The following is a 14,239-nucleotide window of genomic DNA, read 5'->3' on the forward strand; positions in this document are numbered from 1 at the left end:
TTGAACAAACGGTGAAAAATTTGCAGAAAACGAAGTTTTTAATTTAATGTTAATGAATGCACTATATGTAATTTGAAAATATTGCTTCTCTCGTTAGCTGTTATAGAATAAATTATGAATATTATACAATTACTGTCTTTTGGTAAGGTAAATATGTAGTTTTATTGACTTTTAAAAAACTGATATTCACTGAGGCCAACGGCCGAAGTGAATATCAGTTTTTCAAAAGTCAATTAAACCACATATTTACCTTACCAAAAGACAGTAATTGTATAATATTCATAATTTAACCTGATTTTATAGCTAGCTAAACCTCTCACTTGTATGCAAACTCATTTATGTTGACAACGATGTGTAGACAAAACAAACAGACAAAGACCTTGCATTGCCACATGTTTAAACTATGGTTTCCTTAGTAACCTTGACATTCATGAACATTTGCTAACTTTTGGATGGGACCTCTACTTTATAAATGTAAGTACATTTTCATAGATATAGGTACATAGTTAAATGCATTTTTCCTGTCAGAGTTATGAATGACCTGATTGCCAGTGATTAATGCTATGATTAAAGTGTTTATTTTTAGCAGTGAGTATTGTATACAAAATAGGATTGCTTGTTTTGTTTAAAGATTAATATTTTAATTAGGTTTAAAAGAATTTACTTACTGCCATATTCATACCACACAAGTGATTATAATCTGGTCTAATATCATATTATTACGTGAGTATTTCTGTATTGGCCTGGTTATTTGTTCGCCTTTTTTATGATTATAGTTCAAGGCGAACAAATAACAAGGCCAATAGTTATCAAAGGTACCAGGATTATAGTTTTTAATCAGACGCGCGTTTATAGATGTAGGAAGATGTGGTGTGAGTGCCAATGAGACAACTCTCCATCCAAACAACAATTCAAAAATTAAACCATTATAGGTTAAAGTACGGCCTTCAACACGGAGCCTTGGCTCACACCGAACAACAAGCTATAAAGCGCGTTAAGTCTACATAAGACCCATTAGTGACGCCCAGATCAAAACAGCTGTAAAGCAAAACAAGTACAATGTTGAAGAACACTAAACCACAAATTTTAAAAAGTTGTGCCAATTCCTAGGATAAGAAAATCCTTACTTTTCGAAAATCTAAGAGTTTTGCAACAGGAAATTTATAAAAATTACCATATAATTGATATTCATGTCAACACCGACGTGCTGACTACTGAGCTGGTGATACCCTCGGGAACGAAATTGAAATACTCACTCGGTGATATCATTCTAGAGAAATATAACCACTATGAGTTCATATAATGTTTGTACAGGTAAGGCTTCATGTGTAGTTTATCAACGTCGGTCAAGGCATTGTGATTGAGAGCAGTGATTGTCAGAGACAAAATTATTGAGGCCGAGTCAGACAGGTTTGACTTCAAAAAGCCATGAAAAAAATCATTTTGAAGAGCTAAGTAGAGTTATCCAAGTGTGTTTTCAACTTTATAAGTCAATGCACAATTAAACTAAGGTTTCAACTCCCTCAGGCAAAGTTGGCTTTAGATGAATTTGGCTATTTATTTTAGGTATTTTTGACAAACAGCTCTTCAACGGTTTCGGTACTTATACATCTTCGGATTTCAAATGTTTGGCTTTGAGCGTTCCTGATGAAGGTAAATCCAGATAAGCGCTTCGGACGCAAGAAATTAATAACGTGTTGTTTTCAATATTTTAAAAGGCATATTCGCAATGTCTTTATCTTAGAATTTCCTTGTTGTATCTATTTAAACTTTCATACAGTTATGTTTGAAGAATGTTACTATATAAAGGTATGAGTTCTGCATTTCTGTATACATCCATGGACAAAGGACTCTTGAACACCCCTTGTGTAATGTTTCTATTGTCAGGTTTAATTGTCTGTTGTTGACAGGAAAAGTCGAGCTAGTGATCTTTTTCTGGTAATGAAATTGCTATTGTAACTATCACAACGTTATATTCATTAATATACTTTATTATAAATGTAATAAAAAAACCTAATGTATAATTAAACTACAACATCTTTCATTTGTTATTTTCATGTTAACCACACTTCCAACTATTAGGACCATATTTTAACCATTTACCATCCCTTGTCTTTATCTCATTCATATAAGCGTCACTTTCAATAATGAGCTCCATGCTGTAATCTTTTATCAAACTAGTTAATTCTGACTTCATGGCATTTGGTTTTCATGGTTACTGCCTGTTGTTTCGTACATGATCTTCAGATAATGACATGTAATCTTAAACAAAATCTCATCAACAATCTCTTTTGTTTTCAAGATATCAAGTTGTCAGCTGGTATAACAGATATTTGTATTGTCTTTTGAAGTGTTCCGGGTTTATCTTCATTTGTACTATTGTTATGTGGAAGTGTTCCGGGTTTATCTCCCTTTGTAGTATTGTTCTTTGACTTGACATAATGAACAACATTGTTTATAAAAAGAATCATTGATCCAACTAACATACCAACACCACCAATGTAAAATGCAACGTCATACCGTCCATTTATATCTTTAACCAAACCTAAAATACAAGAAATACAATTATTAAGTTGATGCTGGAATTCATAGGTACAGTCTTGTTATTTATTAGCTTTCCATCATCGTATTGTTTAGGGGATAGTTGAGCTCTAGGCGTCTTAGCATGTTAAATCACGCCCCACTCAACATGTACATGACCCATGTCAGATACTTGTAATTCAATTATTTTCGTTGGTTGCTGTCTGTTACACCATTTTTGTTTGTAATAAATCAGATTTAGCTTTTCATTTTTATTATTTCACGTTTTTTTCATTTTTTGGCCTTTTATTGCTGACAATACGTAATGAATTTTCTCACTGTTTTCTTTTTATTGTAATTTGTTGGCGGTTTATCAATATTTTTTTTTAATTTCTGTACCAGCTGCTGTTTCCTTTGTATAATAACATTAACGGTACCAATTTTCCTGCACCAGATGCGCATTTCGACAATACATGTCTCTTCAGTGATGCTCGTGGCCAAACTATTTGAAATCCAAAGTTATATAAAAGTTAAAGAGCTATAGTCCAAACGGTCCAAACAGTATAGCCAAATCCTTGAAAGGAATCAGAGTTTTGCATACGGGAGATACATTCCTTAATTTATAATTAATTCTATATTTGGTAAGTAGGCTCATCATAGATACCAGGACTAAATTTAGTATACGCCAGACGCGCGTTTCGTCTAACAGCAAATTTAAATAATACAAAAAAAATCCGTATTGTCATGCGAGTACCGACCTACTGGTTACTGGATTGGTGATACCCTCACACATGATGTGATTATACATAAATTGACGTGTACGCTTCTGATTATTACAAACAGAAAAGGAAGTCTTGCATTAGTAATCAAATGACAATAGCATCCGTCACAAATGCGGACACTCTGGAAATTATATTCATACACGAAAGACATGTAACGAATCAAATACTATGATAATGTTATTCTGACTGTCAGAATGCTTAATTTTAATGCAAAGGCGTGTCTCTCTTAAAGCTACTCATCAGAGATAAAGGAACTAAATATACATACCAGATAAAGGAGGTCCAATGAACACACCGATACCTTGGAACATCATCAGGATTCCATAAGAGTATTTAAGTTTATCTCTGCCTAGAATATCCACGATAACCACTGATTTCTGTGCCGTGTATGACCCAGAAAACATGCCATACAATGCACAAGCTATAGCTAGTTGGGTAAATGTTTTGACTGACGGTATCGCAAATGAAACTATAACCAGACCAAACATTAATGCATTATAAAGATAAACACGGTATGGTCTAACAAATCCACAATCAAATACAAAACCAGCTAAAACTTTAGCAAAAGTATTAAAAACCGAAGTAATGGCTAGGGTATATTCTGAACTAAAGTTTCCAAGGACACCAATTTCCTCAGAAAATGCTGGTAGAAATACAAAAGCTGACTGTTCTGCCAATGAAGATAGTAACATGGTTATACAAAAGCCTAGAAATCTCATTTCTTTCAGCAAGGCAAAGTTAAATATTGGAGTCTTATTCTCATCACCTGTATCTTTCTCGGATATAATTTTTTCTTTGATTTCATTGTTTAGTATCTTGTCCTCAGGTATTGTAACAGCAACAGAAGACAAGTTGCAACCATTATTATTTAATTCTGCACGGACATTTGATCTGTAATGATATGAATAAAATTTATATATAATGAACATGGAAATATCTTTTTACTTACAAAGAACATACAACTTGTCAACTTTTGTATAATATGTTTAATTGATGACAAAAGTTTTAGGTAAAAGAGGGACAAAATATACCAGAAGGACAATCAAACTCATAGATAAATGTTTACTATGTATTTTCTTGATACTTCACAAAATTTGTCGTTCAGATTGTTGATTGACATATCCATTCTATCACATGGTTTGTTTTTTTTAATTTTGTTCGTTTCATACCAACAGGCCATGTTCTCAAAGGTAATAGCATATATCTTTTGTTTGTTTGTAGCTTCCTAGTAAACATCAGCTGTATATATTATACATCATGTCTGGTAATTTAATATCAGTATCAATTTTTTAATGTTAAATTTTTTTTTTAAGAAGTATAGTATTCTACATACAAAATGATAAATACCCTTTGTTGCCTTCGCTGATTATTTTAGTTTTTGTAACAGATAGAGGTCTCATCAGTGCTCCCATTACAACAATCTGTAAAGCAATGCCTCCCATTGAAATGAAGGCTCCTCGGAAGTCAAAATATCTGAACAACAGCGGTACCAAAAGGGACATTGCAAACCGTCCAACTCCACAACCAGAAGCTGCAATTCCAGTTACTATACCTTGTTTTTTCTTAAAGTATATGCCTAACATAACTATGGCTGGACAGTAAGCAAATGATCTGCCGATTCCTGAAAAAGACAAATGTAATGTGCGATTATTGATTTTATTTATCACTGATCGAATGCGAAATTTAATCTAGAACTACAATTACATATTACAAAATCACGTGTGAAGGCAACCGGATTCAAATTCGATCGCATAAAGACGAATACATATCAAAATAAATGTATAATAAACATGCACGTCAACTAAGCATAGAAATAACATTATTTAATGTCGTTTACAGTATAAATTTCGATACCCTAATTAATGTTTTCTTCACGACTAAACAAAAACAGCACGAAAACAACAAAAAAATCAGTCTACAGGGACTTCCTTTTTCTAAACTTGATTTTCTATCATTAAATGTACAAAAAGGCACGGTAACACTTAATCGCTCAATCGAATTTGTAAATACTTTTATTTGAAAAGTATTTCAGGAGTGACAAAACATCAATAAGTGTAGCCTTGTTTTTTTTTAAACTAAAACAAAACATACAAATCTAAGGAATCAATTGACCAAGCTGCATATTCCGTGTGTAAATAAACCCATTATAGATACCAGGACTAAATTTAGTATATACGCCAGACGCGCGTTTCGTCTACAACAGACTCATCAGTGACGCTCGAATCCAAAAAAGTAACTGACCATAACTGAAAATTTCTATTCATTGAATTTTGATACACACGGGATTAACTCACCTTTTTGTCAGCTCATAATTGATGATCAAGGCATAACTTGGCGAACAAAGGATTTTTTTTGTTTTGAGTTACACTTAGTTATCACTTGTAAAAGGTGCAATTTTGTAGATTTCATGCCATTAAATTGAATATGAAAAATAGAAGTCGCTGTATACTGTTTTTTATACATAAGAAACCTGTGGTGTACCCTAAATACAGAGAATACCTCACTTTTCCTGACTTGAGCCCAACCTGTTGAATTTTATTCAAATCAAATATAGAAAACAAAATCAAGGAATAGAATAAAATAATTTGCCTACCTAGCTACCCATATCCTGTAAAGCTCAGTCGGGAAGGGGAAACACAGATATTTCTAATGTTGACCTAGATAACAATTATAACAAACCTCCACATATGCCAAAGCTCAGGAAGACATATATAACATTTGGCGAGAGCCCTGTCAATACCATAGATAATGCTAGTATCACTCCACTGGCCATAATCAGGACCCTCTCAGTAAATCTATTGCTTAAACCACTAGCCAAAGGACCTGTAAAAATAAAAAAAATATATAATACTAATGTGATCAAAAGGAGATGCAGGTAATGTCTCCTTGCGACAACAATACCACTTCAAAATAAGCAGCAATAAAAGATTATGAAAGGACAGGTGTTTAAACAATATAAGTAACTTTTGATATTAGTTTGCGACATGAATAAAATTTAGTGTGATGTAAACTAAATGAGAATCAAAATTAAAGTCCACATGTGGAGCTCTTTTGGAGCACACCACTCCCAGATTTGGTTGAGTTTGAGTTGCTTAGTCTTTTTTCTCTATGTTGTGTCTTGTGTGCTGTTTGTCTGTTTGTCTATTTAATTTTAAGCTATGTGCCTGTGTTGTGTGTTGTAGTAATAAGTGTCATACCTAGAGACAGTCTTAACGCCGTTGCAAGTGAACCAAGCCAAGCTGTGATTGCAGCCGATTGTTTATATCTATCTGTGAATTTCAGAAACAGGATACCAGATGCACCGTCAAACCCTGAAATAGACATGAAAACAGTTCAGCCTGTATGAAATAAAACAACATATAGTTAATACTACACAAAATTAAAATAGAATAAGACAAATCACACAATTAACTGTAAATTGAAATGGTCATTTTGATCTTAACACCTCTTAAAATGTTCAACATGGAATGATTCATCCTGCCAATCTTTCGGTCAATTGTGAGACGTATCACTTATTAAAGTCAGTATACAGTTTAAAAAAATCGCTTGCAGTCAATTGCAATGTGTTGGTGTATGTTTAGACTGTTCAGCAGTAGTTGTTAACAAAACACCAACTGAACGGCTACTGAACAATATTGAACTGACTTCAAGCCATTAGTCTGAACGGTACTGAATTTCCATCATGACAATTTCTAAAAAATTACTCAACTCTTCTGACGTTTGAAAATGATGAAATCTTTAACAAAGTTTTATAACACAGGGATAACGAAGCACTCAATGCTTTAATAACAAATATTCTTACCAATTACAATAAATTGTATCATAAAACTGCTGAGTAAAATAAACCATCCCCATCCGCCATCTGGTACCTCCTTGTCTTTAGATTTATTTAGGTTATCGTTCTCCTCGAGTGGGAGGAACTCCTTAGAGAATAGGAACCCAGTCCAATGTTCCCTCAGGTTTTTATGATACTTTGATGTGTTTATATAATCGAAACTTCTACTCCTCTGTCCGTGTTGATGAGGACTTTTGTAAACAATTGAGGTATCCGCGCTACTTCTACTTCGTTGTCTAACTTGATTTTGACTGGGATGCTTTTGATTGAAAGATTTAGTATCGCATATGTATGAATGATTTATGTGTCCTGAATTAATATCCATTGTTACTTAAGTAAGTTTGTTTTTGATATTTGAACAGTTAATCATCTATCACAAAATATCTTGTGTTCCGGATTTTTAAAGTAGAAAAAAATTATGAGATCGAATTTATATACATTTTATAAACTCTGAAAATGAAATGAGTGGATGAAAGTTGATGTAAACAGAAGTATCTGTCAACCCAAAAAAACAATGTTTTTCCTGTTAATTACGCGACTTAGATGTAGATATGTGTTCAAATATAATTGACATGGCTCAAAACTTCCGATACAAGATTTACAGCAATGCAGTGACATACTTGTATAATGTACAAAAAATGTGTTGTATGTACATGAAAATCTGTTAAAACTTACCTTTGTCGTCACACCTTACGCAGCTTTTGTAAAATTGTATTACAGTATTACGTAATTCAATAAGCAACTAGCGACCTTTTACAATAAATTCCCCAAGAACAAGAAAGAAAATTAGTTAACAGAACTATGCTTCAAGGTCAGCACACAAATATTTTCCACAAACGATGAGGACTTAATGTTTAGATTCTGGTACATTTAATATGTCTGTTGATAATTACATATTTTTTTAATGGAGAGGAAATGGATCATGAAATAAAACCTCTCTACATTCAAAAGAAAGAAAAAGAAAAAAGAGAGACACCGCCATAATTTTTGTTCTTAATTTCAAACTTACAGTGCTTTGGAGCAAAAAAATATTCTCTTAATTACAGCCCGAGGACGATCGTGTGTACCATTTTGAACCGAATTTTTGCGAAATTTTTATTTATCCTTTTACGAATACAGCTGCAGTAAAATACAACAAACATTGAATCACATCTAGTAAACATTATATATAACTGTTATAAATTACCAGACAATCCGACTGAAAAAAGTGAAAAAAAAGTGAAACAATGCACGTAATTACATCAAACTTGCAACATCAATGTTCTTGATAGAATGATATATAATTGTTCACTCTGGATATATTGTAAGAATGTGGTTAATTGAGAAAAAATTCCAATAAACAAAGTGGTCAGTGACGAAAATCAGCAGTATCACAAGTTGACATATTTATTTTTTTAACATTTCTTTTCACCATAAAATTGATGACAGGTATCAAAACGCCTTAATAACATTAACGGTACCAATTTTTTGGCACCAGATGCGCATTTCGACAATACATGTCTCTTCAGTGATGCTCGTGGCCAAAATATTTGAAATCCAAAGCTTAAATAAAAGATGAAGAGCTATAATCCAAAAGGTCCAAAAAGTATAGCCAAATCCGTGAAAGGTATCAGAGTTTTGCATGAGGGAGATACATTCCTTACTTCATAATAATTTCTAATATTTTGAAACAGCAAATTTTAATAACACAAAAAAAATCCGTATTTTCATGCCAGTACCTAAGTACTGGCTACTGGGCTGGTGATACCCTCGGGGACTAATAGTCCACCAGCAGAGGCATCGACCCAGTGGTAGTAATAACATTAACGGTACCAATTTTCTTGCACCAGATGCGCATTTCGACAATACATGCTTAAAGGTGACGTTGTAGATGAAGAAATATGCTATGCAATTGCAATGATACTGATAGTTTAAATAAAAAATATAAAAAAATGTAAATTGTCCTTTTTGTAGATTTAACTATGTTAAGAAGGTTGTTTGCGTTGAAAAAATTAATTAACTGCCGTACTGTTTACCGTACTTATGTACAGAACTGGATGAAATCCTTACTTGATGCAATCAGCATACTAACAACTGAGTGGAAACAAAAGAAATGTAACATTCCTTGGACTTATAGTAAATGATATGTAGTTTGTATACTTCGGTTCTAAAAAAAAATGTACGCTGCCAATACGCGAGTAATTAGGGCCCCGCCGACTAAGGCGGGTCGCCCTATAGTGATCAGTCTGTCCGTCCGTCCGTCCGTCCGTCCGTCTTTCCGTCCGTCCGTCTGTCCGTCCGTCCGTCCGTCCGTAACACTTTCGTGTCCGCTCCATATCTAGAGAACCATTATGATTTCATACTTAATACTTAACATGATTATCAACCAACACCAGAGGGTGTGTCATGTTGTATGTACAACTTTCTAGGTCAAAGGTCAAGGTCAAAAAATTTGGTTTTAGTTGACAACCCCCTGTCCTGTGGTGAAGATCGTGTCCGCTCCATATCTAGATAACCGTTATGATTTCAAAGTTTATACTTGACATCCATTTCAACAACCACCAGAGGGCGTGTCATGATGTATGTACAACTTCCTAGGTCAAAGGTCAAGGTCAAAAACTTTGGTTTAGAGTTGACAACCCCATGTCCTGTGGGATTGTGTCCGCTCCAAATCTAGATAACGGTTATGATTTCAAAGTTTATACTTGACATCCATTTTAACAACCACCAGAGGGCGTGTCATGATGTATGTTCAACTTCCTAGGTCAAAGGTCAAGGTCAAAAACTTTGGTTTAGAGTTGACAACCCCGTATCCTGTGGGATTGTGTCCGCTCCAAATCTAGATAACCGTTATGATTTCAAAGTTTATACTTGACATCCATTTTAACCACCACCAGAGGGCGTGTCATGATGTATGTACAACTTCCTAGGTCAAAGGTCAACGTCAAAAAAACTTTGGTTTCAGTTGACAATCCTGTGTCCTGTGGTGAAGATTGTGTCCGCTCTATATCTTGAGAACCATTATGATTTCAAATATTATACTTGACATCCATTTTAACCAACACCAGAGGGTGTGTCATGATGTATGTACCACTTCCTAGGTCAAAGGTCTGTCTGTCTGTCTGTTGATCTGTCCATCGCTAACAAATTTGATCCACACTATATTTTGAGAGGACAGCTGTTATTATTTCATACTTTATACCTGACAAACATTTTCAACTTAACATATATATAAAGCAACACCAGAGAATGTGTCATAATGTATGCATCCTAGGTCTAAGGTCAGTCTGTCAGTCTGTCCATCCGTTTGTTGTTCTTAACAAATTGTGTCCGCTCTACCTCTCGAGAACCGTTAATATTTCATACTTTATACTTGGTGGGTCATAATATATTGAAGGCATAATTCTAAAAATATGTGACAAATATCAATTGGGCAGCACCTTTAAACATATTGTTCAAACATCAATCCATACATCCAGAAGTCACCTTAGAGTAGTCAACAATTAGTTCACATCATGCAGTCATATCACTATTATACTATGAAAGTAAGATGAGAATATTTATCAGTTTTAACTTAAAATCTTAGATTGAAATCACACATGAGACTCCTTAGAGTAGTCAACAATTAGTTCACATCATGCAGTCATATCACTATTATACTATGAAATAGTACTATCACTATTACCCCACGTTATTGACAGCGGGGCCCACAGAGATGGCTTCCATCTCAATGATATCTAGTTTTGGATGCATTTAACCTGTCAATCATATTTGCACAACAAGCTTTAAACGTGTATTTGGCGTACGAGAAGCGTAACTTAGCATTTATCGGGCGTTCAAGAAACGTATGTTGGCGTATGCATGAAGTTTGTCTAACGTATATGGAATGCACGCTACGAAGGAAAAAAGTTTCTTTAACGTATTTGAGACGCGTCCCAGTCGTTTCTTAGACGTTCTATTATGGGGTGTTTGATACAAACACATCCGCACACGTTTTAGTTAAAGTCGAAAGATCTTGAAGCGTATACACCGTGCTTTAAACGTGTCTCAAACTTATCTGTATCGTGTTAAACGCGCTTGTAGCGTATGTTTAACGTGCGAATTGCGTACACATGCTTTGGTTGGAGGAATATGTTTATGCTTCATAACAATTTCCACATGTTGAAGCGTTCTTTAATCGTATACCTATGTATTTCGACGTACCTCAAACTTATGCAGCGCGCGTTTAACGATTGCCTAGCGTTCTCTGGCCTTCAACTAACGTATGCCGACTTTGTCAATTTTCTCTGAACGTTTGGTGCACGCCATATTGTGATTTCTATACGCCAATGTGTGACGTCGACATTAGTTTAGAAAATATTGTTATGATATTGTAATTATTATGTTTATTTATGTTGGCCTAATTTGTGTTGTATGGCCTGATAGTTGTTTACCAAATAATCTTATAACTGTGCAGTTTAGGAATCACTGGAACAATCACAGATTGATTGGAACTTTCTAGAATGATCCTTATAAAAGATGCGTAATTTAAACTTCTACGTTATTCCAGAAACTTCCGTTGTAACTTTCCAGGATTTTCCACAATGTTCCATTATAGAGTGTTCTAGAATTTTCCATGATAACACTATATATACAGACACTAAAGTTAAACTCTCATAATTAAACTTGGACATAGACATTGATAGACATTAGTATTCACAGCATTTGGATTGACACTTTATTCTACAAACAACATCATACTGGATTGTGACCTTAGTAGTGAACATAATATTCAGATTGGATTCCGAAAGATTTCCGGATACAGATACAGATAAAAGAGTGGACTCATATTTTGACAGTTAAGTTAACAGTAATATTTGTAAAATACTTCTTGTAAACTTTTGTATAATAAATATTGTTAAATTTTAGTATTGATTTGTGTCTTTTGTTGGCTACAATTTAAAGGCGATTTCTGGCCGTAACAGAAATTGGGGGCTCGTCCGGGATATCTTAAAAATATTTTAGTCAAAATTTGTTTAATATTTTTATTATAACTAGCCAACAAAATTCTACAAAATGGCATTTGATGCTGGTAAATTTTTGAAAACGCCAGACCTGGAGAGTTTTGATAATTTAAAGAAAGAGGAATTAGTGTTGCTTGCTAAACAACTGAAATTAGTTTTTAAAGTATCTATGAGAAAACAAATTATAAAAAATTTGGTTATAGACAAATTAGTTGACGAAGAAATTTTAGGTGAAGAGGCTCTTGATCTTAAGGTCGAACATGTTGATGCCTTTAAATTAAAACAACTTGAATTAGAACATGAACTTAAATTAAAAGAACTGGAAATAAAAGAGATGGAGAAAATAAGAGTAAAAGAACTGGAAATGAAGGAAAGATTGGAAATGGATAAAAAAGAAAAAGAAGATGAATTTAAATTGAAAGAACTGGAAATGAAGGAGAGGGAAAAAATAAAAGAAGATGAATTAAAATTAAAAGAACTAGAAATGAGAGAAAGGCTAGAGATGGAAAAACTGAAAATTGAAATGGTCAAAGAAGAAAGCAACACTAAAGTTCACTCGAAATCAGATTATTTTGATGCAGCAAAAAATATACGTTTGGTTCCGAAATTTTGTGAAAAAACAGTTGATAAATATTTTCCACAGTTTGAGAAAATTGCAAATAATTTGAAATGGCCAAAGCCGTATTGGACTACGATGCTGCAAAGTGTTTTTGAGGGTAAGGCAGCTGAAATATACTCCGCACTTCCATCAGAAAAAAGTTCTGATTTTGACACAATGAAACAGGAAGTTTTGAAAGCCTATGAGCTAGTACCAGAAGCATATAGACAGAAATTTAGATCTTATAAAAAGTTTGATTCGCAAACCTATGTGGAATTTGCTCGGGAAAAAGAAGATCTATTTGATAAATGGCTTACGTCAAAGAAAACAGATAACAATTTTGATAACCTAAGACAATTGATGTTATTAGAAGAGTTCAAACAATGTGTTCATTTAGACTTAAAAACACATTTAGACGACAAAACTGTTGAGTCAATACATGATGCAGCTGTTATTTCAGATAATTATACTCTTTCACATAAAAGAAGTTTCAAGGGTCAAAATGTTAATACTTCCAGTGGAAATTACAAAAATCAAAGCACTGATCATACTGATAGTAAGCCTGTTCCACAGAATAAGAGTCAGTCCAGTTATAACATGTCTAGTCCAAAATTTGATACTTTTGAGAAGAAGTCACTGACTTGTGCTTATTGTAAGAAGATTGGTCACCTGATGGCTGATTGTTTTAGACTCCAGAAGAAGAATGAACGAGATAATAAGCCGAAGACCAGTGCTTGTACGACACCTTATATTACCAGTACATTGGAATGTCCTGCGCGTCAGGCTTTTAAGTCCAGTTTTTGTGATTATATGGAGGAATACAAACCCTTTATGTCTGATGGGTTTGTTGCTATTGTTGATGATACCACTCTTCAGCCTATTAAGATTTTACGGGACACTGGAGCTTCTCAGTCGTTATTGTTAGAAGGTGTGTTGCCTTTGTCCGAGAAGACTTCTATTGGTGCCTCCGTTTTGTTACAAGGTGTAGAGTTAGGTTGTATAGATGTTCCTCTCCATCGAATTTATCTGAAGTCAGATTTGATAACTGGACCAGTTATTGTGGGTGTTCGTCCTAATCTCCCTGTTGAGGGTGTTACATTATTGCTAGGAAATGATCTAGCTAGGAACAAAGTGGTTGCTGAACCAATTGTTACCAGTGAACCGGTGGTGGATTTTAAATCACCTGAAGATGATGCTGAATTGTATCCAGCTTGTGTTGTTACTAGGGCGATGGCTAGAAAACAACAAGATGATAATTTGAAAGAAGACAAATTTGATTACATGGACTTTTCTGACACTTTTATAGCTGATATTGCAGATCCTAGTAAACCAGAAAAGGCCATTATAAAACCACCTAGTGTTAACAAAAATGTTATTATGCCATGGCCAGATGTAAACAGCCATTCATTAGACCGAAAGAATTTACTCGAAGAACAACATAAAGACCCTGAGGTTCTTCAGCTCAGCCAGAGGGCTCAACCACAGGAGGAAGCAGACAAAGAGGCTGAATGCTATTTCCATC

At 34.2% G+C, this 14,239-nt stretch overlaps 1 protein-coding gene across 1 annotated transcript; it reads right to left on the reverse strand.

The window, feature by feature from the left end:
- Positions 1 to 2,297: 2,297 nt before the first annotated feature.
- Positions 2,298 to 7,462, reverse strand: LOC134722284 (monocarboxylate transporter 12-B-like). Its single transcript, XM_063585894.1, has 6 exons — positions 7,105 to 7,462; positions 6,500 to 6,613; positions 5,982 to 6,125; positions 4,650 to 4,923; positions 3,571 to 4,193; positions 2,298 to 2,545 (listed from the first exon to the last, which is right to left on the reverse strand). The coding sequence occupies exons 1-6, from the start codon at positions 7,460 to 7,462 to the stop codon at positions 2,298 to 2,300; spliced, it is 1,761 nt and encodes a 586-aa protein (XP_063441964.1).
- Positions 7,463 to 14,239: the final 6,777 nt, after the last annotated feature.

The sequence above is a fragment of the Mytilus trossulus genome, chromosome 6 (assembly GCF_036588685.1).
Source record: "Mytilus trossulus isolate FHL-02 chromosome 6, PNRI_Mtr1.1.1.hap1, whole genome shotgun sequence".
NCBI classification, from domain to species: domain Eukaryota; kingdom Metazoa; phylum Mollusca; class Bivalvia; order Mytilida; family Mytilidae; genus Mytilus; species Mytilus trossulus.

What these genes read in the sequence shown, in the direction of transcription:
- LOC134722284 (XM_063585894.1), bottom strand. Translation starts at nt 7,462, where the DNA reads ATGGATATTAATTCAGGACACATAAATCATTCATACATATGCGATACT. An exon ending in ATCAGCGAAGGCAACAAAGG is followed by an intron (nt 4,194 to 4,649) that starts GTATTTATCATT and finishes ATATCATTACAG; the next exon opens with ATCAAATGTCCGTGCAGAAT. An exon ending in CATTGGACCTCCTTTATCTG is followed by an intron (nt 2,546 to 3,570) that starts GTATGTATATTT and finishes CTTGTATTTTAG; the next exon opens with GTTTGGTTAAAGATATAAAT.